General features: G+C 41.0%; 1 protein-coding gene across 2 annotated transcripts in view; it reads right to left on the bottom strand.

Moving 5' to 3' along the window:
- The window catches only part of plcb4b (phospholipase C, beta 4b), a 77,756-nt gene that overhangs the window by 8,651 nt on the left and 41,605 nt on the right, over positions 1-27,500 (bottom strand). For both annotated transcript variants that reach the window (XM_080882648.1, XM_080882647.1), the window contains exons 4-28: positions 24,432-24,529; positions 18,850-18,930; positions 15,776-15,835; positions 14,133-14,276; positions 9,552-9,631; positions 9,411-9,464; positions 9,235-9,316; positions 9,045-9,145; positions 8,538-8,595; positions 7,471-7,579; positions 6,691-6,901; positions 6,477-6,570; positions 6,236-6,315; positions 6,036-6,120; positions 5,845-5,935; positions 5,677-5,772; positions 5,289-5,437; positions 4,961-5,047; positions 4,704-4,848; positions 4,498-4,582; positions 3,788-3,912; positions 3,034-3,085; positions 2,399-2,501; positions 1,757-1,921; positions 109-313 (exon numbers count right to left, since the gene is read on the bottom strand). In XM_080882648.1, coding sequence (XP_080738774.1) covers positions 109-313; positions 1,757-1,921; positions 2,399-2,501; positions 3,034-3,085; positions 3,788-3,912; positions 4,498-4,582; positions 4,704-4,848; positions 4,961-5,047; positions 5,289-5,437; positions 5,677-5,772; positions 5,845-5,935; positions 6,036-6,120; positions 6,236-6,315; positions 6,477-6,570; positions 6,691-6,901; positions 7,471-7,579; positions 8,538-8,595; positions 9,045-9,145; positions 9,235-9,316; positions 9,411-9,464; positions 9,552-9,631; positions 14,133-14,276; positions 15,776-15,835; positions 18,850-18,930; positions 24,432-24,515 — 2,626 coding nt within the window. In that variant the 5' untranslated portion in view covers positions 24,516-24,529. The remainder of the gene's footprint in view (positions 1-108; positions 314-1,756; positions 1,922-2,398; positions 2,502-3,033; positions 3,086-3,787; positions 3,913-4,497; positions 4,583-4,703; positions 4,849-4,960; positions 5,048-5,288; positions 5,438-5,676; positions 5,773-5,844; positions 5,936-6,035; positions 6,121-6,235; positions 6,316-6,476; positions 6,571-6,690; positions 6,902-7,470; positions 7,580-8,537; positions 8,596-9,044; positions 9,146-9,234; positions 9,317-9,410; positions 9,465-9,551; positions 9,632-14,132; positions 14,277-15,775; positions 15,836-18,849; positions 18,931-24,431; positions 24,530-27,500) is intronic.

Genomic DNA, 27,500 nt, shown 5'->3' with positions numbered 1-27,500 from the left:
AAAGGTTATCTATACAAAACAAACTTATAGTTCTGTTTTACCCATGCACTGAAGTCTATCCAGTAATATAAAATACATTAAGTGCTGCAATTTGTGTGTTTCCCTCACCTCCGAAGCCGTCGGGCACGTAGGTCTTGAGGATGATTTGGCAGAAGACTGTGGGCAACGACAGCGGCTTGTTGCCTTCGTTTCTCAGAGAGATGTGGCGGTAGCCAGCCTGCAGGCCGTCAAGAGGCAGGATGCGCTGCCCAATCAGCTTATTGTTGTCGTCGTAGACTGCGATGCGCAGCACGGCCAGGTCTGGTAAGATCACCTAGAAGGAAGGCATGAAGGGAAACAGTGGGTAAGAGGGAGGAGTAACCACACTGAAAAAAAGGAAAAAGAAACGTCGCCATTAGTTCTACCGAAATTTTGGAAGTCTACTGAGCTCATTCTGCTCTGATAATGTTTAAAAAGATAAATATTTGCCAGACAAAGCAGTAAAAGAAAGCAGCATCATTAAATGGGAAGGTCGAAGATGGAACTGCAAGGGACACAATCGGGGTATAGTCCATGTGTGATAAAAGAAAAAGACACGATAAAGGAGGAACACACTGCATATCTGACTGCTGACAAGCCCGTCTCTGCAGCTAGTATGCATCCAAGGAGTGGAGAATATCTCGTGTACATATGTATGCTTTTAACTTGTGTCTGCAGATGAGCTTCTGTACTCACACCCTTGGAAAAAAAGAGAGCGAGAGAGTGTCTTAACTGGGCTTCTATGTGAAGATAAGAGGATGATTAATACAAAGACGATGGGAAGGTGGGAGATAAGGCTGAAGAATACTCACTGGAGATGAATGGGTAGAAGCATCGCGTGTGTGTGTGTGTGTGTGTGTGTGTGTGTGTGTGTGTGTGTGTGTGTGTGTGTGTGTGTGTGTTTGCTTACACATTCACAGCCCTGCTGATGCACTGTGTATTGTTCGCTTGCAGTCATGACAGCGGTGTGTATGCATGCAAAAAGTGTGGCGGCATTTGAGGGCATCTGTGTGTGTGGAGGTGAGAAACGAATCTTGCTTGCAGACTGCTTATGATGGCCCTCTTTGATAGGTGTGTGTGTGTGTGTGTGTGTGTGTGTGTGTGTGTGTGTGTGTGTGTGTGTGTGTGTGTGTGTGTGTGTGTGTGAGCAGCACTGCGGCAGGCTGTGATTGATGGTGTGTGTTAGGAAGCTGGAGTCACAGTCATGGCTGAGAGACTTCCTATTCTGCTGAGAGCAGCACTATTACGCACATGTTCCTCTCTCTCTTTGGCTCCCATCTCTTTTATTTTCCCTTTAATTCTCTCCCTCACCTCTAATTATCTTTCTTTTCATTTCTGTGGCTCCTTTCCTCACTTTTTCTTTTTCTGTGAGTCAGTATACAGTAGATTGTGTTTCGTTTTTTATGTCACACTTTATTATTCAACAGTATCCCAAATCACTCAGTTTCTGTATTCTCACTTTATATTCTCCATCTGCTTCCTCCTCTCCCTAACTCTTGCTACTATTATCTTAGATTTCATTATTGTCTCCTTTCCTTCTCCTTCCACCCTTTGTACTGGAGTAAGATGAGAATCAGGCTGCTTCTCATGTCACTAAGATCTTTCTCCAATCCAAATAATAGATTTTTCTCCCCCAGTTTCCATTTCCATTGGCTCATCCCAAATGGGACTACGTGCTGCAACATTTTTTCAACTCACTGCATCCATTATTGTTGCCCCGTCTATCCGTTCGTGCTACCTTTCTGAAGACGAATGGCTCCTCGTTGTAGGCAGGGTTCAGTCCATTGTTCATCACCATGCGAGTGCGAAACTCTTTCCGGATGGTGTCCGTTGGCAGTCCATACATGTCGACTTCAACGTAGGTCCCGATTTTCTTGTCAGAGAGAAACTGTCCTGAGAACACCTAAAAAAGAAGCAGACCATTCTCAGTGCTTTGGAGAGGTGTTGATTTTACAGAAATATTATCTGCACAGGTTCATTCAGTGCACTGTGGGGTGGCTGTGGCTCAAGAGGTACTGCAACCTATATACTAATCAGAAGTTTGGTGATTCAGTCTGCATGCCAGTGTCCTTGGGCAAGATACTGAACCTAGAGTTGCTCCTGAATATGAATAGGTGAATGAGTCATGTTGCATAAAACGCTTTGAGTCCTCTAGGAGAGTAAAAAAGCGCGATATAAGAACCACTATAATTTGTACAGCATGCCACATCTAAGCCTGAAACCAACCTTCAACATGATATTATCTGTAGGTTTCACAGACATGGATGAAACCTAGTTCCACTGAAAAAAAAAGTTTGGTTTAAGACTAGGCTGAATCCCTGAATGGAAATCCCTTATCCACTTTTTCCCTGAATGATTTATTAGTACTGCACGACCTAACCTGTACACTGCAGGTTGCAGCGATGACACCATCCACCGGTGTCTCTGAGAATGGGTCAAACATCCTGTCTGACCGCCGCATGAAGTCGGGCTTCAGCAGGTACCTGACGTGCACAGAAGATGCACATGAGGAAAACGGCCACGCACAAACCCATCAATGAACACACTTTTGTTTTGTAAAATCTGATTATGATGCCTTTACAAACATTTTTTTGTTGTTGATGTCTCTCGATTTAGAATAAATGTAGCACACGAAGGTACTGTGCATATGTGTATGCTAACCAGAGGCCTATCAGAGTAACATTAGTAGTGATGACTGTCTGCAAAAGCCTCGATCTCGCCACATATAAGATTTCCAGCATTAGCAGGAAAATCTCTGCCCTCAGGGACGGTATTAAAGGCGAGGCATGGAGACGACAAGGGAGAGAGGAAGAGACAGATGACTGCCGAGAGAAGAGGAGCTTCTTTCTCGAAAGCACTCATTGGTTTTTGGAAAAGATAGTAGCTGCGGTCGCTTCTGGCAGTCGCTAATGAGATGTGACAAGCTATAATTGATGAGCTTTAGAGAGGAGTGGAGAGGGAGGGAGGGGACAGACCGGAATGAGCTAAAGACAGGAGTTGAGGAGCTGTGCTCACCCGCAGGAACCATTGTACTCAAACTTTCCTTGGTTCAGCTGCATGGCCAGATCTGAGAGAAGAGTGAGAATGATAAGTGATTAGTAACTGCAATATATACACGCCAGTGTTTAAACATCAAAACAATCCAAATAAATTAATGACTAAAAAAGAAAACAGAAAAACCCCATCATTCAAAGACTATGTGAATTTTTTTCTGAATCTGAGTGAATGGGTTTGTAATATTTTCCCTGACTCCCCCTTAGCTCCAAGTCCCCAGACCCCTGCCTAAAGCCTCACATATGCCCCACTCACAGCAGGCCATATGGTCTAATGTCTAATGCCTCTGGACATAGGACAGCAGCTGTTTCACTCCCTGTTAAGGTGTTTATATGGCAGCAACAGTTTGATAGTGTGTGTGAGTGTTTGTAAGAGGTCAGAGATAAACAGAGGTAAGAATTCAGCTGCATTTATTTAGCAATTTTGCACACACGAAAAGATATTGATTCTTTTTAAATGAGCTGACACCAAATCCAAACTTTAATTCAGAAACTTGTTTTTTTTCCTGCATGAATATATTTGCAGCTGCGAGATGGTCGTTTCGTAGCTTCACAGTCAACCCTTCCCCACATGCAGAAGATGCTCTGAGCATGATCAGAGGGTTACTTGAAATTAGATTTGAGTGTGTATTTTGTAATATGAAGTTACATATACTATGAGTGGTGTTGTATGGGTGAGTGTGAGGTTAGAGGTCCCATGTTGCATGCTGTGGTACCTGGGGTCTGGAAGTTGAGTGAGACCATCTGGCAGCCTGCGTTCCAGAAGATCTGAGGCATGTAATTACTGGAGTCCACCCGGCCCCCTTTGGGGTAGATACGGCTCATCTGACGCTTGTTGTAGCTGTGCTGAAGCTCAGGAAAATTTGAAAAAAAAAGGGGAAGGAGAACATGTGTGTTTCAACACATGTGTGTGCATTAAACAGACTGTACAACTATTTTTAGTGTGAACAGCTTGGGTCAAGCAGTCCCACTGGAGGGGGGAGAGAGGCTGTGTGTCAGCCCGAGCTACACAGGCTGAAAGCACACTGGGCTCTAGAGGCCTCAAGTTCTTTTCCGACAGCAGAGTGGAAACAAGTATGGCTAAAAAACATCAGTTCTGAGCAGACGTTCAGCTCTCATTTAGGTGACCTCAATCTATAAAGTTCAAACTCAGATTTCATTGGAAATTTATGTCTCTTCATGCATCTCAGTAAAGTGTCTGAGCTATTTCCCTTAAAGTCTCATAGAGTTTAAACTTAAAACCTAAACTTGGTGAAATCTGATCTTATGCTGATTAAAGTTTACATACATCCTGTAACGATAACTTAAATGTATTATTTATCTACATTTTTCCTACCTTAGCGTCCTTTTTTTTTTTTTTATAGCTGTTCTATTTTCTAGAAAAATCCAATGCAACTGGCTGATCTGACAAATGCTCAAAGGATACTTCACAAACTCAATGGCATTAGTCTTCAGATAGCCCAGGCCAACTGACTCGTTAAAAGATGACATGTTATGGTGGATATTCCTTTCTGAAAAACAAAAGAAAAGAAAAGAAAAGCTGATTAACATTTATTTTGACAGTCAGTAATTGATTGATTGTTCTATGAGGCTCTTACATGAGAAATGACAGCTAAAAGTTGAAGCTCTCACCTTCAGCTACATCAAAACTCTGGAACTTGACCGGCTGTGCATAGTTGACCATGGCTGACAGATACGGGTGGATGTTAGTGGTGGCTCCCACATAGGTGTACTGAGCTATCAGAGCCTCTTCTAAGTCTTCTGCCACATCTACAGTCTGAACAGCACAAGCACACATACACATGGCTCAATAACCTAGTCTTATTCATCAGCCCAGAGACAGCAGTCAGCTTTTAGTGGGGTAAAAAGGGGACGGGATGGGCACTTGCCTTCTTGTTGTTGTCTTGGTCAGATGCTTCAGAGATGTCTGTGGCGTCGGTTGCTTCAGATATCTCTGTCACCTCATCTTCAGGTACCTAAGAACACATCCATACAAAACACCCATTAATGGGATGTTTGTGTTAGTGGTAGATTTGACTGAATTTGGGCCATAGTAGTCCAATGTCCTATATTAGCAAATGGTACAGGGGGAAAAAACTGTTACAGTTAGCCGTTTTAATCTCACCTGCCGGGGATGTATAACAAACCAGAGTGCTTCTCTGCAATGTCCACAGATTCGTTTTAGTGTTTCAGTAGCAAGTCGACACTCAAACCTACCTTCTTAATACTGTTGCTTTGCTCGTCATCTTTCCTTGAGCTGACAGCATTACTCTGAGAAACACTGTTGGATTCTTTCTCGCTGGTTGCTTCAGAAACACTGCTGGGGGCCTCCGAATTCAAATCCTTATCCTCTGCCTCTTTTTCTCCTGCGCTCACATATACAGAACAACACAAATCAATAGCAAAGCTGATTTTTTTTTTTCCTCCAACATTAATATTTTACTTATTCCTTGGTGCATTTACTTTAGCGAGTGTTTGCACTTGATGTTCTACTTTGCATTTTTCAGCATAAACCTATCGCTTACTGCTCGTACAAGAGAGGCTGTCACGCACATTACTACAATTTATTATTTCACATAGAAACACAGGCTGTCAGACATCTGACCGTTCTCTGTGTCGTCTTCATTCTCCTCTCCCATAATGATAGCAGGGGTGTTTGTCTCTCCTGCCTCCATGTGTTTCTTGAAGGCCTCGAGCTGCTCTGTATTGCACACATACACATGTTAAAGACAGACAAATCTCATAAAATCACATAGATGTGCTGTATACATACTCTGTTCGACTTCAGGTTTCAAGCGTTTGTTTTTGATGAGGATTTTCCGCTTGAGCTCACTTGGAGAGGGTAAAGGACGCCCAGGTTCAATCTGCCAAAGAGAAAAGAACTTTTACACTTAAGTAAATATGAGTATAACCCAATCAGAGCAAATTCTAAGAAATACTTTGTATCAGAAAGAGAGGATTTACCGCATAGTTCTCCAAAGGCTGTTTGAGGAGCAGGTCACCGAAGATCTCCTCGCAGTACTTGGCCATCTTGTACTGCTGAGGTTTACTAAGTAACACAATTGCAAAAATACATAATATGTCTATGTATTGATTATTTGTGAAAAATGTATGCAAATAAAAGCAATCCTTACGCATTTGATGTTTACTGATTATAAATGTACCTGCAGTGATTTTCAAATGACAAAATAACAGGAAAGTCTGATGTGACAAATGCTGTCTCCTTAATGGCTTGGATAACATCCTGTGGCAGGAGAAGAAAAACATTAGGTGTGAGGAGGATGAATCATAACAAGCCATCAAATGTTATATCAAACTCTGAACACAAGGGGGCAGACTTACATTATGAAATAGCATTAAAGCAGTAACTGAAAGACTGAACAAAGTTGGGTTTTTTGTGTTCACCTTGAACAGGATATCTGTGCACATGGCCTTGCCATGAGTAATGATGGGTTCCTGGTCCTCTCCTTTCCCATCCCAGCAGTCCAGCTCCACACATCTAATGCAAAGCACACAGAAATGTCTCTGTCCACAAGCTGCACATGCAACTGAGCTTTAGCATAGCCAGATACATGTGTGTCTGTCAACCCATCCAAGTACACCATATTAACATAAATACCTGCATCCAGCCAGCAGGACCTGCCGGTACATCTCTACTGAGGACTTCCCGCCAAACTGTCGGCCTGTCAAGTACGTGTTGTGGGAGGAGCTGATGAAGTAATGGGCCAGCGGCTGGTCCATATCTTGGTACAGTTCCAGCCGGTCCAGGAACACTGGAGCATTTTCATCTGACATTAGGTACCGGCAGAAGCCATCACTGGACATGTGACCTGAACAGAACAAGGACGGACACGAAGGGCGTAACTTAGTGGTAGAATATTATTTATTGTTAAACTTTGTGAATATTTCTTTAAGGTGAAAGCAGTATAAAACTCTGAAAATATTATTGTAGTTTTTTTATTTATTTTGGAAAAATGTAACATGTATTTGTAGAAGAAGTGTTCTAAAGTAAACAGAATGAATGGCTTTTATAATTCACTCTCTATCACTAAGTATTTTATTAGTATATACATTTTTATCATTACTAACTCTGAATTCAGCACAAGACGTGCAAATGTCAGGCCTGTGTGTTTATATCAAAACAACAGCTACTTGATGTTTAACTACTGTAGATTCTTTTGGGAATCTAAATGTGTATTTAAAAAGCAGCAGAGCTATGTGTACAACCATTTCATCATGATGATAACAGGGGAAAAATAAACTCCGGCGCTTGACAATAAATATTTAGCCCTGGAGAAAATGTGCCAACAATCTGGTTTTCCGTTCAAGGTAACACCTGCAGATGGCAGCAAAGCCTAAAACATCTCTCTCCCTCTGGTTTGCCCACACGGTTCTTTACCTTTCTTCTTCAGATCTTCGTCTCTCTCGTATTTCTCGATGATCTGCATGGCTCTCTTGGGGTCGTAGAATGGAAACAGAATCTCATTTAACCTTGGGTCGCGCTGGTTCTGTAAAGCGAAACACAAACGCAGTCATCCCTCTATTCATCGTCTCCAGTAATTTCCCAGCACAAATCTAATTTAGGACAAACGCATCTTGCGCTACACGCAGGATAGGAGCAAACTTATTACAATATGTTTACACTCTCAATTTGTTATGCCTGATCAAAGGTACTGAACTCAGGACTATGTGATTGGCTTTCATCACTTACTATTTAAGAAATATTATCTTTAAATCATTAGTATACACACAGGCACATAACATTTAGACAGCAAGTACTAAAAGCACTGATCAAGGTGATTATTATACGGCAGTATAAACAAAAACCTGTGAGCCACACTAACAGGTGCAGAGATTAAATGTTGCTTAAAAGCAAAGAATCACATGTGTTTGAGGGAATCAAGGTGGCATTCACAAAAACAACAGCAAACATTCAAACATCATGAACATGTCGCTGCCCACTCACAGAGCCAGGTGGGGAATTTAATCTGATTGGCGAGCCCAGAGCATGAAGCAGCGCAAACACGTGACTGCACAGCAGCAGGACTAGGCAGGTATTCAGCAACACAGAGCAGCACAGCCACAGAACACATATACGCACAGCAGGGAACAAGACGAACCGAGCAGGAAGCAACAGGATGGAAACCTCGACCCTCCCGTTGCTACAGCAACACCAATCAGACACAGGGGGGAGAAGGAGGCAAGCCACGGTAGGGAGAACATGGGGAATGGGATGACGGTGGGCATGCAGAATAAGGGAGGTGGTTGAAGATGCCCTTGCAGGCCCACTCAAAGTTAAATGTTGTGTCCATCCAATTTGATTAAGGTGGACTAATGTGCAGTCGGGCCTGGGAGCAGGGCGACTTCTACCCCAGAGCAGGATGAGAGTAAGAGCAGCAGGAGTTGCAGGGAAGGGCACACGCAAGCTAAATACAGAGAGAAGTTAATGAATGATAAAGAGCTTACTTCATTCAGAAAGCTGACTAACTGGTCTACAGTTAAATAATCAGTTTTGTTCCCATTGCTGCAGAGAGATTAATTAGAAAAACAAAACAAAATGTTATGCTCCTTAAAATCGAAACCCTCACAGTCAGTCAGTTAAAATTAGAAAAGCCAGTCTTTACAGTTACATTACGCTTTTAGTAGTATCTTGTTAATCATCACTCTTCTTTGACTGTTGTCATTAGGTTGAACATAATTAAGGTTGAACGGTGGAAGCAGGTTAGGCTGTCCAGACATAGATAGTGCGGCAGGCACAGAAACATTTGTCCTGATTATTTCCAACATGATGCAGCAGCTCTCACTTGGGGAATATTTAAACAGATGATATCATTGTTCTGCTCAGGCACAAGGTAACGCAGGTAGAATACGTTGCTGGGTAAGGGTAATGCTGTTAAATGTGTATTCGGAGGATATTTTATTATTTTTAAGGTATAAAACAATTAAAAAGAGCAGACGAGATGAAACACTTACATTTTCTTGAAGAGCTCCTCTATATCTGTGCGAGGGCAGATCTTCTGTGTGAGCGCGTAAAAAATGTCAAAGGTAAAATCTGCTGGTTCAATCTCATCGTTCTGTAAAAGGTAAGTGAGAGAGTCATTTCCTCACAGTTTTCTTTCAGCGTAACAAACTCGGACACATCTGACTTCCAGTATTGTCTGACCTTTCCACTAGGAAGGCCCAGATCCTTCAGAGCCTGAAAGATCCCCTTCTCCGTTTTGCCTGATGCAAATGTCCGAGTGATGCTTTAAGAAGAGGAGGAGGATAAGGTGAAGATGAGTGAATGATATTGTATAAAAAAAACAACAACCCAAAAACATACTTTAAACGCACTCTTACCCTCTTACAGGAATCTTCCCATTCACGTTGGTAAGGAAACACATTCTCATCCAACTAAACAAAAACAGGAAGTAGGATTAAGGTGTCTTACTGAAGAAGGCACAGCCAAGTTATTACAACTGTGCTGCGAATTGCACTCACTGTTTCTTGAGGCATGTCATTGGACAGACGTTGTTGGCCTTAACGTTGTGAATCACTGACCTCAAACCCTCGATCCACTTCTGCAAACAAACAAGCACAAGTATTCAGGACACACACGCACACGTGTATATACACTCCTACCACTTAAAACCACTGAACAAATTACATAGCATTCAAAAGAGCACCCAGTTTGCATTGTGTTAAGAGGTGAATGTCTTTGGGGAAATAAACAAGCAAATGAATTGCTCTTTAATCAACAGTCTTGTGATAGGGGCCTTGACAGGACCATCATTAACACAGACACAAAAAACACACACACAGCGATAAACAGCGACCTGTTGCAAGGCTACAAGGAGTGATGATAAACAAACAGCTAGAGAAGGCCTGTGACTGCCCATGAATATGCTGCCTCATGCATCCATGTAAAGGCCACTGATAATCCGAACACTTCTGAGCCTCCTCTCTGAATGTCTGTCCCTCTTTGTGCTAAACCTTCCTCCACTTCCACAACAAATTTCTACTGGTGTCATTATAAAAACATTAAATGCGATGGCTTGTGCAGCAGGGGCAGTCTGTTTGGGCCCGTGGTGTTCACGAAGCAGCGCGCTGATGTAAATATCTCTGTCATCTATTGAGGCCTGCTCTTTACTGTAGGGCCACCTGTATGCTGGGAGGGGTGCTGATGGTGTCGCGGTGGGTTTGTGTCTATATGTGTGCGCGAGAGAGATAAAGAGGGACTGTGTTTTTGACTGTGGGGGACGTGCTCATGTATTTTAACCTGTGAGTGTACGTGTTTGTGTTTGTGCTCCCTGCTGTGGGCTGCTGCATGAATATCATTGGCAGCCCCGTGGCACAAACAGCAGTTATAACACCCACCAGCATGAAGGGAAAAAACAAAAAAACACCCTCTCATGGGAAATGAATAAACACCAATCCGGTGGTGCCAAATAACAGATCTGTGCTCAAAAAACTAAAAACCCCAGCTTGTTCTAAAGCTACTGGTGATTTTAAATTTTTCTACAAACTGACATCTGTAAAAACATTATGTACACCGTGCTCCAAAATTATTATGCAAATAGGATTTTAGTGTCATAAACACTCAATTTTGTGTTCAGTTAAACTCATGGATAGTGTTGTGTCTCAGGGCTCTTTGGATCACTGATATCAATCAGACATAATTAGTTTGTCAGGTGAGCCCAATTAAAAGAAGTCTACTTAAGAAGGATGTTCCACTTTATTAAGCATGCCACAGGTTTAAAGCAATAATGGAAAGAAAAACAATCTCTGCTGCAGAGTGTCAAATAATGCAATGCCTTGGATAAGGTATGAAAACTTAAGCATGATCATCGTACTGTGAAGAGATTTGTGGCTGATTCAGAGCACAGACGCATTTGCACAGATAAAGGCATAATGAGGAAGGTTTCTGCCAGACAAGTTCATCGGATTAAGAGAGCAGCTGTTAAAATGCTATTACAAAGCTGCAAACAGATATTTGAAACTGTAGGTGCCTCTGGAGTCCCATGAACCTCAAGGTGCAGGATCCTCCAGAGGCTTGCAGTTGTGCATAAACCTGCCATTCGGCCGCCCCTAACCAATACTGACAAGCAGAAACGGTTGCAGTGGGCCAAGAAATACATGAAGGTTAATTTTCAAACAGTCTTGTTTACTAATTTGCCATGTAATCCTGGATGGTCCCGATGGATGATGTAGTGGACAGTTGGTGGATGGCCACCATGTCTTAACAAGCCTGCGACATCAGCAAGGAAGTGACAGAACCATGTTTTGGGCCAGAATCATGGGGAGAGAGCTCGTTGGCCTCTTTAGGGTCCCTGAAGGTGTGAAAGTGACCTCAGCAAAGTATGTAGAGTTGCCATTTACCATTTCTTTCATGGTACCCAAAGAAGAACAGTGCCCTTTGTAGCAAAATTATCCTCATGCATGACAATGCACCATCTCATGCTGCAAACAACACCTCTGTGGCATTGGCTGCTATTGGCATAAAAGGAGAGAAACTCATGGTATGGTTTCCATCCTCCCTCCTGTGGTTTCTGACCTCAACCCTATTGAGAACCTTTGCAGCATCCTCAAGCAAAAGATCTATGAGGGTGGGAGGCAGTTCACATCAAAACAGCAGCTTTGGGAGGCGATTCTGACATCTTACAAAGAAATCCAACCAGAAATTCTCCTGGTTCAATGGATGCAAGAATTGTGAAGGCTATGTCAAGGAAGGGGTCCTATGCTAACATGCGACTCGGCCTGTTAAGACATTTTGATCGAAATAGCTTTTAGTTTCAGTAAATATGACCTTTTAATGCTGCAAATTCAACAAATGACCATTTGCGGTTCTTTACAAACAATAAAATGTTTTGAAACTCTTGTGCATAATAATTCGAACAGAGCATTTTGTATTATTTTATTTTTTGCAAAAACGGTTATCTTTGGAAGGTTTGTTCAATTAAAATTGATGACTTGAAAATTATACTGACTGTCATTTGCATCGAGTATGTAGGAAAGTCAGCGACAAATATCAAAAAAGTTTAGTCAAGGTTAGCGTGGTGCTTTGATTTTCAGTCATTCTTGTTGTTTTGTGGCACCTCTTAATTTTTCTCAGCAAACTATTGTGAATGACAAACTATTATTTGCAATTGTGTTTAAAAGACAATAAAGTATAAGTCATATGTTTTAAGCTAATCTGGCAGACATCTGTCAGGCTGAGAAAACTTACTTTAGAGGACACGTAGAGTTTCTTTTAATCCCAAATCTTCATCTTTACCAAAATGATTGAGCACAATTATGGTCATGTTCATTATATTGCATGCTGTCAACATAGCCTATGAAAATACCAAAGCTAGCATAGAAATGACAAAGAAGTATTGTCTGTGTGTTGAACAGGAACTAATAGAACTTCTTTCCTTCAACAGAAACGAGTATTGAGACTAACCAGATATTCCTACTTGGAGTCTTTTTATAGGACTCAGTCAAGGGGGGGGGAAGAAGAAGAAAAAAAACACCTTTTTTTAAGTATAATAAACACTGACTTTAATTTCTCTTACTGTGATGTTTTTGTATTATGCCAAAAGTAGCAGGTTATTTTTGGGGCTCATCCAAGTGGCTCATTCTTCAAATATAGAACAATGAAGAAGTGCAAGACAACAAGAGAAAAGCAGCAGCGAAAGCAGCAGGAGGAATACAGAACAGAGATGCTGTGAATCATTCCAGATGCATCTATTTATTCAATGAATCAAGGCCTTGTGTAGGAGCTGGCATATTAACCCTGGCTTTCCTTTCTGAATTGAGAATCTGTAGGCTGGGTGGTCTTTTAATCTTTACATCTACATTGTTATGGAAATGTTGAAATTACTCAGACAGGTGCTAAGCAGAGTTTACCTCGAGGGCAGAAAAATGAAGTAGTGGTTAAGCTCTTACAAGCAGCCTCACTGTGCTCTCTACTTTGGAGCTCTAATATGTACAGTATTAGTAGGCAGATTGAGCGAACCGGGAAGGCTGCAGGATAGCAGATATCTGACACTATCACGGGATAATGCCTGGACGGGACTAAGCACCAACCTCCAAGGTTGAAAAATCCACACATGCCAAAGTACCAAAAACTGTACTTCCATAAGTGGCCACACGAGGCAGACGCCCAACGTGACTCTTTCCCTTTAGACTCCCAACAAAAATGTCAAATTTCACCACCTGACTGACATAAAAAAAAACTATAACTTTGGTCTATAGTTACCCATCCATAACAGCTCTGTGTAGGTCATTTTTGTTTTAGGTCTCTTTCACATTAAAGCTTAAAGCTAAGCACCTGATTGATAAGATTGACAGGTGGACACCAATCCAACTAACTGCTTGGTAGGAGTCACGTCACTCACGTGTGTTTGTGGCCTGGGTGACTTGTGGAACATCATTCAATGCTGTGTGATTAATTGTAACAAGAGCCATCTAAAGAAGTTCCTGTTTTGCTAAGTAAAATTTTAGTTTTTTCTAGTTTGTTTTGTGGGTGTGTGTATCACTTGGCACTAATTAGAAGGTATCAGTATTTAGCACGATGCACACATACAATCTATGCATGCATTTTGCTAACCATTGTCCTATGATTTGTTTTTACAAGTTGTCAACCAAACAATAAAACAAAACAGAAACGCCCCAAATGCTAATATTTAAGGCATCAAAACAGGACTTCACAACCGGGTGGGTGACGTCATGGTGCCTATATCATTTACATCTTTTACATACAGTCTATGGGGTTTGCAGTGATTTTTTGTCCAGACAACATATGCTTTGTGGCCATTGATTAAAACCATCTAAATTCATCAAAACACATTTTTTTAACCTGTGATGCACTCAAAAAGTGTCACAAGTTAGATATTAGCCAGAAGCTACATAAGTGCCTTTTGTCACTGAAAGGTATATGGTGAGTGAAAAAAATCATGCTATATTGGCATACACAGCTGTCCATTACATCTGTTATATTGTAATAATATTTCAAACTGCAACACTCCAATTAAATCTCAAGGTCAGCGCTCTTTATCGTTTGTATAAAGCAGCAGAAATGTGGGGAGGGCATGCATTTACCCTGGCTGTCTCTGGGTTCTCTGCCACCATGAACATGAAGTTGAGATTGACCAGGTCTGTGCCACTGCAGATGCAGATGATGCAACCCTCCAAGTCTGTTTCTGTCTTTCCAGTGGCCTCAAATGATGACAGGATCTTAGGGTCCTGAGGACACAGCATCAAAGGCAGAGATTAGTATAGAAATGATGGATAAATAGCTGATCAAAATTAAATGCTAAGACGGAGACCTAGACATAAAGCTAAAAAAAAAAAAAAAGATAAGATAGAATAATTAAGCAACAGAGCAAGCTCTTTAGATGTTTGAAAGCATTTCTGCTGCTTTAAGTTTAAGTAGGGGAAATATTTCAACATTTATAGACCTTTAGTTCTTTTTCTCAGAACAAAATACATCCCAGCACACCTTAGTCTGATATAACTTTAATGTCTGTTTTATCAGTTTAACAGAAAAATCTCACTATCAAAAACACCACTCCTTCCTCTCTCATCTTCTCAATCAGATTTCCTGTCTGCCACCATTGAAGATAGTAATGCTTATATGTTACGTGATTGAATTAACAGCAACAGGCAACAGGCTATGCCACTTTAAAATCTCAGCCTGCAATCATCCAATCCCATTCATCTCTTCTCTCTCATTGGATTACTTGAAACAGCTCTCCAGGCTTGTGTAACCATGTTAGCCTCTGAGAAGCCCGGTTATCAGTTGTCTGCACTGTACAAAACAGCATACGGCGCATGAGCTGCCATCAGACTGTAGAATCTATATACGTGCCCTCACATACGTACATAAAAAGACCGCCACACAGGACCAAACAAAGGCGCTCCAATCTGTTGTCAGCAGTATGATTTGAGACTCTCCTGTTAGGCTTCTGCATTTCAGTGGCTTCATTGGTTTGCATACAAATTAGAAGGCAGCATGCCCATGGATATTCCAGTAATAGCTTTCATAATTCATATAGCTGGTATGATGCTAAATACCACAATATAATGTGTCACTGTCAAGGCTACATAGCATGAATCGATATTTAATATACAGAGGAACCATGTGGTTTGGATTTGTGCATATCTGCCTCTGTAACTGCTAAATAGAAAACTGATTGGTTGCCAGCTGTAATAATTCACTGGGCTATTTTAGAGGCCATTTCCTATCATGGGATAAGGAAAAGTCATTCTGACGGAGACAGAACATCTTATACTGTTGATCTTTTGATCCTGTAGTGTGAACTCCATAACCCAGCGGTTTTCTGACAGCGCATCACCACAGTGGCTGAAAGAACAATTTTTCAATACTACTCTCTCGGTCAAAAGCACAATCCACAGCTGCGAGAAAGTTCAGTAAGAACCTGTGGCGAAACTCAGAGTTGTATAAATATTGATGAGCTAGTGCCCTGTGTGAATCTGTATTTGAAAGCAAATCTCAGCAGTAAGAACTCAACCGGGAGTCCCAAAACAGTCATTATATTGATAGAAAAAGCCACTGTAGCCTTGGCTAATTTAGGCATGAATAATAGCCTGAAGTGGCAGTGTCTCTAGATTTTACCGGGAGTACCTCTGTGGGACTAAAAGATGGAATGTTTGATGCGGAGGGTGAGAGTGTGAATTTTGTGAAGGCAGAAGTGAAGAAATGGTCTCTCCTGAGTTCTTACCTTTGGGACGGCACCGACGCGAATACTGTTGATGAGAGAACACTCCAGAACCTGACCTTCCTGTAGGAAACCAAAAACGGTGGAAAGAAAGGGAAAAAAGAAGTAGATGAAGAGGGGGAGAATAAAAGTCTAGAAGAAAAACAATTTCTAATGGTCAGCAAAGCACAAGCACCACAACCTCTCAGCAACATGGGTGATTACAACCCAGAAATGAGGAGTCCTTTGTGCGTTGAGAATAGCTGTTTTAATACCATTTGATTTAATTACCAAGTTTGAGTCTGCAGGAATGAGGATAAACATTAACAGGTTGGACTGTTGCAGAGGTGCTTTTTGCCACCAGGCATGCAGCTGCTTGGGGTCCCAGCACATTGGCGGGCTCCCGAAAACAGACAAACTTATACTGCTGCAGTTTGTAACATCAGTTGAAGAGGCCTGATCACCTTTGGGGCCCAACCTGACTCCATTCACCCCAGCTGCAGAAGGTGTGCATGAAATGAATGCTGCTAGTCTATTTGTAACTCTGGGGGAGGAAATTAATGTCAAAATCTATTGCAAGATTTGCAAAATGTCAGCAGTAAAATAGAAGTTATGAAAGTTCGGTGCATGCTTGTATATTTTCTGAACTTTCTGAGAAATACACAAACAGTGTGCCACCGAACTATTTCTAAAACCACTAAATGGGAAAACAAATCATCCTAATCAGAGTTATTTTTCCAAGTAGAGGGATTCAGATGCACCTCAGAGGTTTTTAGGCAGTGGCAAAGAAAAATCAGGAATGTTATAATCCAGTGGCTGGAAAATGAGACCATGCGAGTACTAGTACTCGCACAGCCAGCTGTAGGTCCTATATGCTAGGCTTCATCTTTTTTTTTTCTCTCTTTTTTTTTTTAAATGTTTATTTATAAGATTTTAAGTTCAAAGTTACATAACGTCACACCAGACAATGAAAATAAGATTCAAAAACAATAACATTTAAGCACAGAAAAAAAAAAGAAAAAAAAAAAGAAAAAACAGAAACCAAACACACAACAACAAAAAAACCCAAACAGGAAAACAGGGGCCTGTTCTTCGTACCGCGCTAAGTGAGTTAGCTGGATTAGATTGTTGACGATTTCGCGTGATCCTGGATCGTTCGGTTCCCCGAAGCCCATCCGGGACTTGCTGTCATAGCAACAGAGCCGTAAGCGTAAACCTGCTCGGGAGCAGGTTTACTTTATGTAAACAGGATTAGATCGCGGCCACGCAGGTATGTCCGCGTCATTCATACGAAAGCAACAGCGATATTCCACCACTGTTTCACCATAAATAAATAACATCAATGTAACTAAAGATAATGCAGCACTTGATCCTTTTATTGATTTCACACAGATACATACAGGTCATTCCCTAAAAAAGGGAAATGTACTATTAACATTCTATTACATGTATGTGATTATTACAGATGTAATTCATATTTCAGAGTAGTAATTGTAAATTACTTCGTGTAATCAAGATGAGAGACCACGGCTATAAAAGCGAAGGTGGATTTGGGAAGTCTGTCGCAGTCATATCCTGTCCGTATACGTGAGCCACCCATTGCGGAAGGTGCAAAATTGATAAGGAGAGTCCTCAGAATTCAGCGTATATTGCGGGACAGACAGGATCCTTTAGCTCAGCGCGACAGTGTGCTCATAGAGAGATATCGATTTTCCCGTGAGGGTATTATTTACTTAACCAACTTGTTGACGAGGGGGTGCAGGACCACCACCTGTCTTTTTTTTTGCTCTGCCCTTTTCTTGGTTGCTGTTATGAACAAACAAACAGAGTATTCCAGGGTCTCTTTCCAAGAGACGACAAGCAATATAAGTGATAAATATTACCATTCTGTAGAATATTCTTATATTTCACTTTTACTTGTTCCCATGTTCTAGTGGGTCCTGTTGTGGCGCTAATGTGAAAGGGGATATAATATAACATATTATAATATAATATAATGTAATATAATATTGGATAATATGGTGTGATATGATAAATCTACCCTACCGCCTACTGGTGTTGGCCAGAGGGGCCGATGGCGCAATATGGCAGCCTGGCTTCTGTCAGTCTGCCCCAGGGCAGCTGTGGCTACAACCGTAGCTGCCTCCACCAGTGTGTGAATGTGAGAGTGAATGAATAGTGGCATTGTAAAGCGCTTTGGGTGCCTTGAAAAGCGCTATATAAATCCACTCCATTATTATTGTTATTATTGAATTACTTACGAGTTTAATTTGTCAGCAACTTTCTGCCAGCCCTCTCTCCTTGCTTTTGCAGCCTTTGCAGTGTTCCCTTGCGTTTTAATTAAACTCTGAAACTCCTGAAATCCCTCAATCAAGAGTTCTTGCTCTGCTGCCGAAGAATACCGAGCGCGCTCCTTCGACATTTTCGCCGACCAATCAAAGGGTTGCCGATCAATGTTTCTACTATCGATGCGTAGCCCCTGTTGGGCCACCCAGTGATCTCACATTACTTCATCCAGCTATACTAATCGTCAACAACAGGTGTGTTCGGGGAACCGGAATAGCGAGCTCAGAGTTAGCGCGATGATTTGGTCTTGGATGTTTCATTTGATCTTGGATGTAGTAAGCGACGTACGAAGCACAGGGCCCAGGAAAGAAAAGGAAAAAATCAATAAATAAATAAATAAATGCTAGGCTTCATCTTAGCTAGTTTAAAATCATCCAACAAGAGCTACTGAACATATCTGCAACAAATTAATCCAACTATCAGATAAACATCTGATAAACATTGTCTATTGCCCAATGCTAATCAGTATTAGCCTAAATGCTAGTACTTAAATCTTTTCTCTATATTTTAAGCTTGTTATAATATACATATATTTAACGTGCTTCATTTATAGTTTTTATTTACTTGCATATACCTTTTTCAGAGTCAAATGGTCAGAAGTACAGAAAAAAAATCAAAACAACTTACTCTTTCCTTGCATGCCTTTTTAAATACTTTACCTACTCCATGTGGATCCTGTCTTATACATTTCTATTTAGAGGATCCTCTCGAAAATCCTAGAATACACACAGGTCATGATGTGGAAGTCGTACCTTTCCCTCACTCTTCCAGGTGATGAAAAAGCCGTACTCGTCCACTTCCATGTGGCAGTTGGGCTCAAAGATGTATGGGTCCTGCAGCAAGGAAAAATGATTATTTCTAAGCAATGAGGCCATATTAATCAAAGGTTTTATTTGACACAGCAAGACATTAAACAGTCAACCTGTTTAACAAACACAGGAATTATGCAATCAGACAACCAGATGTAGCTCTTATTCATTTTACAAGATATACCTGCCTGCCTACGAACACACACTCAAACATACTTTCACAAAGAATGCAGAAATACGCTCAGTATGTACACACAGGTTGCCCGTAGGGGAGATGAAGCCTGTTGTCTAAGGCAAACACGCAGTGAGATTAATGTGACCACCTTTAGCTGTTAAATGCAAACATCAACGCAGTTGGAACACATTTCCAGGTTATAGAGACGAACAGGAGGTAAAAGTGTATTAGCATAGCTACTGTGATGCTACTGCACACATCGTTCAACAGGAGTGTCGGTGGAGGAAATCGACTAACCTTAGCCACCTTGTCCTACTCAAACAATCTTACCATCAATTCAATCAGCCGGAAGATGTGTGTGTGTGCCGACAAATATGTGTATTTTTGCCCCACTCCACTCAAACAACACATCTGAGAAAGCTAAAAACATAAGAGAGAAATAAACTAGAATGGGAGAAGGCTGCTGGGTCACTCTAATATTAGCAGTAGGGAACAGTGTAACACACTCATGTACACACTCATACACACGTGATTTATTATTTCAGGATGTTGCTACTATGAGATACGCAGCTGCAAATAGGGCTGTGCTGGCTTGTTACTTGGCTCTTACCCTGACATCTAAAACCCTCAAAAAAAAAACCCTCAGAAGAATAATCTTATTTCCATTTAGGAAACAGTGAGACTGCTGTAAATGCAGATAAAAGCTTGACTCTTTCATCTGAACGAAGACTGACAGAGTGTTCGGTGTTAGATATACAGCCACCTCGATGAAGGAGATGGTTTCAGATAAACCTCAACTGTTGAGGACATACAACAGTATCACATTCCACTGCTTTTAGCTTTACTGTAATAAATCTAAAATTGTGTGTGTGTGTGTGTGTGTGTGTGTGTGTGTGTGTGTGTGTGTGTGTGTGTGTGTGTGTGTGTGTGTGTGTGTGTGTGTGTGTGGCCTATTGATTGTGCCTCTTATTTTGAACACAGATCCTCAGATCATTTCGAGGTCTTTTACCCTTTGTCTAAATTTCCAAATCAATATTAGAAAGTGATAATTAATCTGCCCGGTGTAGGCTTAAGAGCTGTATCTATAAATATTATATATGATGCTATTAACAAGTGCAGTTAAAAACAAAGTACACCTTCTGTAAATTTGTCAGTATCAGTTCATAAAATCATCTTCTCTATGACTATCGTTCTCTCACATTGTTGTGGAGGAATTATGTCTTACTATTTATACTTGTTTAGGTCATTGAGGTTTGTGGGAATAAAATCCCACCACAGTATTTAACCCAGGTTGAGGTCTGGACTCTGACTGGATCACTGCAACAATTTGATTCTTTTCTCTTTTTTTTCCAGTCATTCTGTTGAATCTTTGAATTGCTGCTGTGTTTGTGATCACAGTCCTGTTCCATGACCCAGTTTAAGCAGAGCTTTATCTGTCACACAGGTGCCCTCACATTTGATTTTAGAATACTTTGCAGTCAGTGACTCGACCATGAACTCATCCGTCTACTAAAGCGCTCAGGTCCTGTGGCTGCAAAACAAGCAGTAATGGAAGGAATCCAGCATTTAGTTTTATTTATTTATTTATTTAGTTATCATTAAATAAATAATGACAGTTTAGTTTTTGTATTTTGTTAGATTATTATTATGCCTCGATATGTAAAACCTTAGAAGTTAAAGAGGGTGTACTTTCTTTGCGCCACGACTGTAAATGCTTATGTGTGTTTTCTGTCTCGTTCGTCTCAGTCTACCTTCATCAGCCGTCAATATGAGGCTGCATAGTTTCCATGGACACTAAACATCAATCAGATCTTAAATGATTGATTTCCACTCAGTGAGATAATGAACGAAACACACACACACGGGAAGCTCTTTGGCTATTTGCATAATGGATTACATAGGATATCTTTCACCTTTTACCTCAATGCCTCTGGACTCTTAAAGAGGACAAACTCATATCAAATATCTCATTAAAGGATACAAACTAATTATTGAAAATCCATAGTACACTACAGCGTGTAGACCTAAAGAGAAAAACAAAGAGTGAGATGCAAACTTGGAAACATCTCCATCTATTCAAGGACATGAATAAGATGGCAAAGAAAGCATTCTGGGGACCTTAAGTTGTTTTAGAAAGCCATCTTATGTAACGATATGAGCTGAGAGGCTCTATATAACGATAGCTGTCCCCTATGAAGCTTTGAATTGCACTCGTACAAACACACATACAGGCACACTGACGCACATGCACATTACCTGCCACTACCATCTGTCACTCAGTGGGGCTTCAGTCACTAGAGACTGTTCTTGTGGCAAAAAATAAAATCCATGCTGTTTAGCATATGCTTTTTGCACACTGAGATGCTTGCGCCCCGCATCCTTTGTAATTTCCAGGCAGCAGTACTTTGCTCACACAAACACAAACACATGCCCACACTGACACAAAGTATGACTGACAGTGTTTTATAAATGAGACGCATTGCTGCTTCGTGTTTACGATAACAGCGAGGAACATGAGCTGACAACCAAAATAACTATTGATTTATGAATGAAGGACCGTAGCGCTGTTTTTTTCTCCTGAGACGCATCAGTTTGAGTTGATATTGTTTAGAATATAATCATTAATGAGAAAAATTCACAGCACTAAGAGGGGAGTGGTATGTCCCAAGTGTCATTATTCATTTTAACCGACTGACAGAGCTTGACCTTATTACCATTCAGGCCAGACCTAACCTTGTCCTGTCTAAGCTTGGCTCAAATTCACAGCAGCAACACACTGAGGACTCTGTTCAGAAGCATGCTGGCCCAGTTTCACCGCTCACTGTGACATGGCTTTGGATTTGATGATGCCTTTCCGTACACTCGCAAGCTTTTTTCTCTGCCTAAGAGGGATCCTCCTCCCCCAGCTGATGCCCACATAAACGGAGAGGACTGAGGGGATTTCCTGATGTGTGCAGGGGTACATGTAGGTCCGTGTGTGTGTGCGTGACTGTGACACACTTTGCCTTTGCTCGTCCAATGTCCTAGCTAGGTGTCCTGATTAAGTTTGTCTGAGGAAATGTGGGCAAAAAAAAAAGCAGGAAGATATACATGGTGGTCACATACATGCAAGTGCATACAAAGATATATGGAAGCAATGAATTTGCTTGTGGCTGTAACTGAGCATTTATTGGTTATAATTTAACTTTAAAATAGTTTTTATTTAAGAAAGCTTTTAAATGATCTATTTATATTTCCTAGCTCACATTTTTTCTGTTTTTTTATTTGTGGTGGTGTTTTGCATCCTCCTTGTACAGCTCCAAACTGGGTCCTGAGCCAGTACAGGCAGAATAACCTAGCAGGAATGCTTCTTAAGTCACATACAGTGGGGCAAAAAAGTATTTAGTCAGCCACCGATTGTGCAAGTTCCCCCACGTAAAATGATGACAGAGGTCAGTAATTTGCACCAGAGGTACACTTCAACTGTGAGAGACAGAATGTGAAAAAAAAATCCATGAATCCACATGGTAGGATTTGTAAAGAATTTATTCGTAAATCAGGGTGGAAAATAAGTATTTGGTCAATAACAAAAATACAACTCAATACTTTGTAACATAACCTTTGTTGGCAATAACAGAGGTCAAACGTTTACTATAGGTCTTTACCAGGTTTGCACACACAGTAGCTGGTATTTTGGCCCATTCCTCCATGCAGATCTTCTCGAGAGCAGTGATGTTTTGGGGCTGTCGCCGAGCAACACGGACTTTCAACTCCCGCCACAGATTTTCTATGGGGTTGAGGTCTGGAGACTGGCTAGGCCACTCCATGTGAATTCATGGAGTGGGCTAGGCCACTCCATGTGAATTCATGGATTTTTTTTTTTCACATTCTGTCTCTCACAGTTGAAGTGTACCTCTGGTGCAAATTACTGACCTCTGTCATCATTTTAAGTGGGGGAACTTGCACAATCGGTGGCTGACTAAATACTTTTTTGCCCCACTGTATACAATCAATCAATCGAAAAATATTAAACAACAATAACAGATTTCACACTACAGCCTGACCGATATGATCAGCCAATTTTAGCTATTTGTCGCTCTGTTGATATCAGTATGTATAATGGCCAAAAAATTAAAATGACAAAATTAAAGAAGAAATAGAAGAAACACCCTTCAACTATGTTTTGTGTGTTGATGTTGCACAGTTCGTCCATGAGGGGGCACTCTGCAACTGTTGGCAACACATGTTGCAATGATCCAAGCAGTTGGCCACAGTGTTAAAGAGTAAACAAATAACTGCACATAAACAGATTTCCCAAACATTTGTTAAGTTTTGTTTGTCTGAAAGAAAATAAATTAGCTGATATATCGCCATATTGAGTTTTGAAATCACCACATGCCTGTATCAGTATTGGCCTTTAAAAGCCTATAATCGGTCAGGCTCTATTTCACACTGTAGTGAAAAAGTAAGAGATCTCACGTGGCTCGTGTAAATCCTCTTTTGCTGCAGCAGAGCCTCCATAGGACATTTCCTGTAGCTCATTAAAAGAGTTGCACAACTCCTCTTTACAACACTGTTTGAGCTTATTTATTTTTTTGGGACATCTTAATTGAAAATCTGAGTGACTGTATATGAAAGCAGCACTGTTCTCAGAGTCAGACAGATAAACAGTTATGCAGGCACACCCATTTTGACGCCTTTCCCCACTTTGTGCATTTCTAAAATTGGTTCTTACATAAACCAATTTTCTTTGGAATTATGGCTATTCTAAAACTTTTTTAGCATGTGCATAATTTTTTATAGTGTGCTACTTAAGACCCTCAGTGGGCGTGTTGCGGACAAGCAGTCGCCATGCCAAAGCATCTTAATGAGCCTGATCAATGTGGCCTGTCTACAGCTAGAACTGTGACTACACCAGTGATGATATAAACTGAGGTCTCTGTTCTGTGTGTATGTGTGTGCGCTTGTATTACTCATGGTGTGGGAATATAAATGTCTTTCCATTGTTGCACTGTGGACCCGTCTTGGATATTTTTGAGAAGCAAAAAAACAAAAAACAAAGGCAGCATAATATAAATCATTACATTTAGAGACTAAAACTTCATTTAAAGCTTGGTATTCTAAATGTATGAAAACAAAGACTCTGCTCCGTGTGTGGATGTGTGCATTTGTCCAACTAATGACTGAGCCGGGCACAGTCATTAAGGTCCAGGATGATAACAGGGCAGAGCAAATAATCTATGGTGGTATCAGCAGGGAACACTTACAAACAGATAGCTTAGCATTGGCTAAACTTTCATCACTTCACTGAGAATACTAAAAGCCTCTTATTTTTAATCAATTACTCAATCCAGGAAAGTGTCATATTTACCTCATCAAACCTGTCGAAAGAGGCGCCTTCCTGCATGAACTCAGGCAGGTGCTTCTCCCAGTTGAATTCGTAGGACTTTGTCATGGCTGCTCACAAGTCTGAGAAACAAACAAAAGAGGAGAAGACACACAAGGAAAGAGACAGACACAGAGTATGTTAGAAAAGGATGCTCGCTCTCCAGGGGCTCATCCAAAAATATCCTCTTGAGAGAGTGAGAACAACTTACATATATAACAACCAACCAATGAACAAGCTCCAAAGACAGAATTTAGGAAAAATATTGATTTGTCGTTTAGGATTTTTCAGAGATTTAAAGCACCCTCTCTGCTTTGGAGCTGCAATTAGCAGTGAAGCAGAGTAATGGCCTGTATTTGTATTAGAGATGGACCGATCCGATATTACGTATCGGTATCGGTCCGATACTGACCTAAATTACTGGATCGGATATCGGAGAAAAATAAAAAATGTAATCCGATCCATTAAATATCACGAAAGCACCTCACAAAACTTGCAACATGCCGTAACTCGCCTCAGAACGTTAGCACGTCGGAGCAGTATGCATCACGTGATAGAGCGGCTGCTGCATGCGGGACCTGTCGTGGTCTGGATAGCATTTGGAGCTTCGCTAGCAACCCGGCATTTCATCTCCGACAAAGTTATCCCCGAGAGAAGTAAAGCAAGTGTGTAAGTCCATCTCTGAATGTTTGTAAAGCATTCCTGCGTTAAGCTTAACAAACGATATATGGAGCGACTGCCTCTTCCTGCTGCTACTTCAATCATGAAACTGCTCAATGATCAGCTGATCGGCTTTTCTGTCACGAGTCCGTCTCTCTTGTTTGTTTTTGGCCCACTTTGCACCAGAAAGAGGAAACCAGCGGCTAAACAACAGCAGCACGTTTAAGCTTGATCAGCTGTTGTTAGAATGTATTTAATATTAGTTTCTACACCAGGATCTTTTTCTAGTAGCTGACGCTGGTAACTGTGCAGGGGCGGATCTAGCAAAGTTTAGCCAGGGGGGCCGATAGGGCATTAACAGGGAAAAGGGGGCACAAAGACATACTTTTCTTTCTTATTCTCATTTAAAATGTCTAGCTTTTAATAAATAATTATCTGACACCCAAAGTTTTAATTTGATGCAAAATGAATAGAAGTCCATTACTGTATATAGTAACTATTAAGTCTAATATATATACCCTAGTAAGCTATAGTACTTTTTCCTTTGGGAAGGTACCATCTGTGCAGTCTGCAATTTTGTTGAGGAAAGATGTTGAATCTATTTAATATTTTAATATATTGAAAAATAATTGATTTCTGTGCATTTTTTTTCCACACTGCATCAAATTAAGGTTGATTACGTCAATTAAGCATCATGAGCTGGAGCGTGAGGGGTGGTTCCCTATTTTTTATTTATTTATTTTTGTTGTTGCTGGGAGTTGGAACCCTATTAGTTAGGTTGCTTAATATTTATGCTAAGTACTCTTTAAAATACCAGAATAGGGAGGATGGTGTAGGTTTAAGTTTATTAGATTGATCAGTATTGCTGAACTATGAAATATATTTTTTTGCATACAGGTATAACAGAATAGCTTTAGTGTAGTTGTTGTTTTAAACTTGAGTATGAACTTATACAAAATGCAGCAAGATATTAAAAAAAAACAGTTTTGTTGAAACACACTATATCGGATTCATATCGGTATCGGCAGATATCCAAATTTATGATATCGGTATCGGTATCGTGCCATCTCTAATTTGTATAGCGCTTAACTAGTCCCTAAGGACCCCAAAGCGCTTTACACATTCAGTCATCCACACACACACACATTCACACACTGGTGATGGCAAGCTACATGTAGCCACAGCCACCCTGGGGCGCACTGACAGAGGCGAGGCTGCCGAACACTGGCGCCACCGGGCCCTCTGACCACCACCAGTAGGCAACGGGTGAAGTGTCTTGCCCAAGGACACAACGACCGAGAGTGTCCAAGCCGGGGCTCGAACCGGCAACCTTCCGATTACAAGATGAACTCCCAACTCTTGAGCCACGATCGCCCGTAAAGAGTAAAATAAAGAGTAAATAGAACAAGCAAAAGGAATATGGGCAAATGACATCAGAGGACAACCGCTGCGTGGGACCAAGCAGGAACCTCCAGGGCTGAAAAATGAAGTCCATGGCAAAGTGCCTAAAGCTGCAGTACCTTAACTGTCCACTTGAGACAATCTCAAAGAGTGAGTTAAAAAACAACAACAGCTGTACAGAAAATGAGTTTGTCTGTTTTTTTAATTCACCCATTCGCGGTTGTTTTTTGGGGGGTTGTAGCTGCTTTGACTGTCGAGGTTGCCAACACAGGCGTCTTTAGCTAAGCTTCACGTCAGCTAACTGGAATCAACTGTGTAGTGTTGGTACCTATTTAGAACATTTTTAATAGACCTACCTGATAAAATGGAGCTTTTAAATTGTAATAACAGCCCATCCAAGCTATGTGATTCAGATAATATGCATTTTTTTTTTTTATGTGTTAAATAAGCACATATGTAAATCTGCACAATAATGTACATAGAGCCTACTGGGTCACCTTGCTAACCAAGCTTGCTATTATTTGCTAATAACAAAGAACTCATCCTCACGTCCAACTATCATCGCTTCTGGATTCCAAAACAACCATAATGTTATAAATTAATCCTATAAATGGGACTATGGGTGGGACTGAGCAACACAAATTGAGCATATCACAGAGATAAAAAGTATGCGAGAAAGGAATTTCCTCCTCCTGCTTTTATCTAGGACCCTGAAACAAAACGGATGGGCACTGCACTCCTCTCCAAATACTAGAGAGTCAGGCTTCATTCATGTGACACACCTGCACGTGTATCATCACGTAAGACATCCAGCTCAGGGAGGGGAGGAGGTAATTGTAATATTGCTGATGACACCACCCAAATATAGGCTCCACCTACGTCAAGCTCAAATGTGTCAAGCAAAAGTGAGAGGGAGAAGTGCACTTGAGAACGTGACACACTATGTATAGCCTAAGAGCTCAGCCGGTATTAAGTCATTATGGGAATACTCTG

Source organism: Rhamphochromis sp. 'chilingali', assembly GCF_963969265.1.
Source record: "Rhamphochromis sp. 'chilingali' genome assembly, chromosome: 5".
Classification (NCBI taxonomy): Eukaryota; Metazoa; Chordata; class Actinopteri; order Cichliformes; family Cichlidae; genus Rhamphochromis; species Rhamphochromis sp. 'chilingali'.
This window is presented reverse-complemented; position numbering and strand designations above follow the sequence as displayed.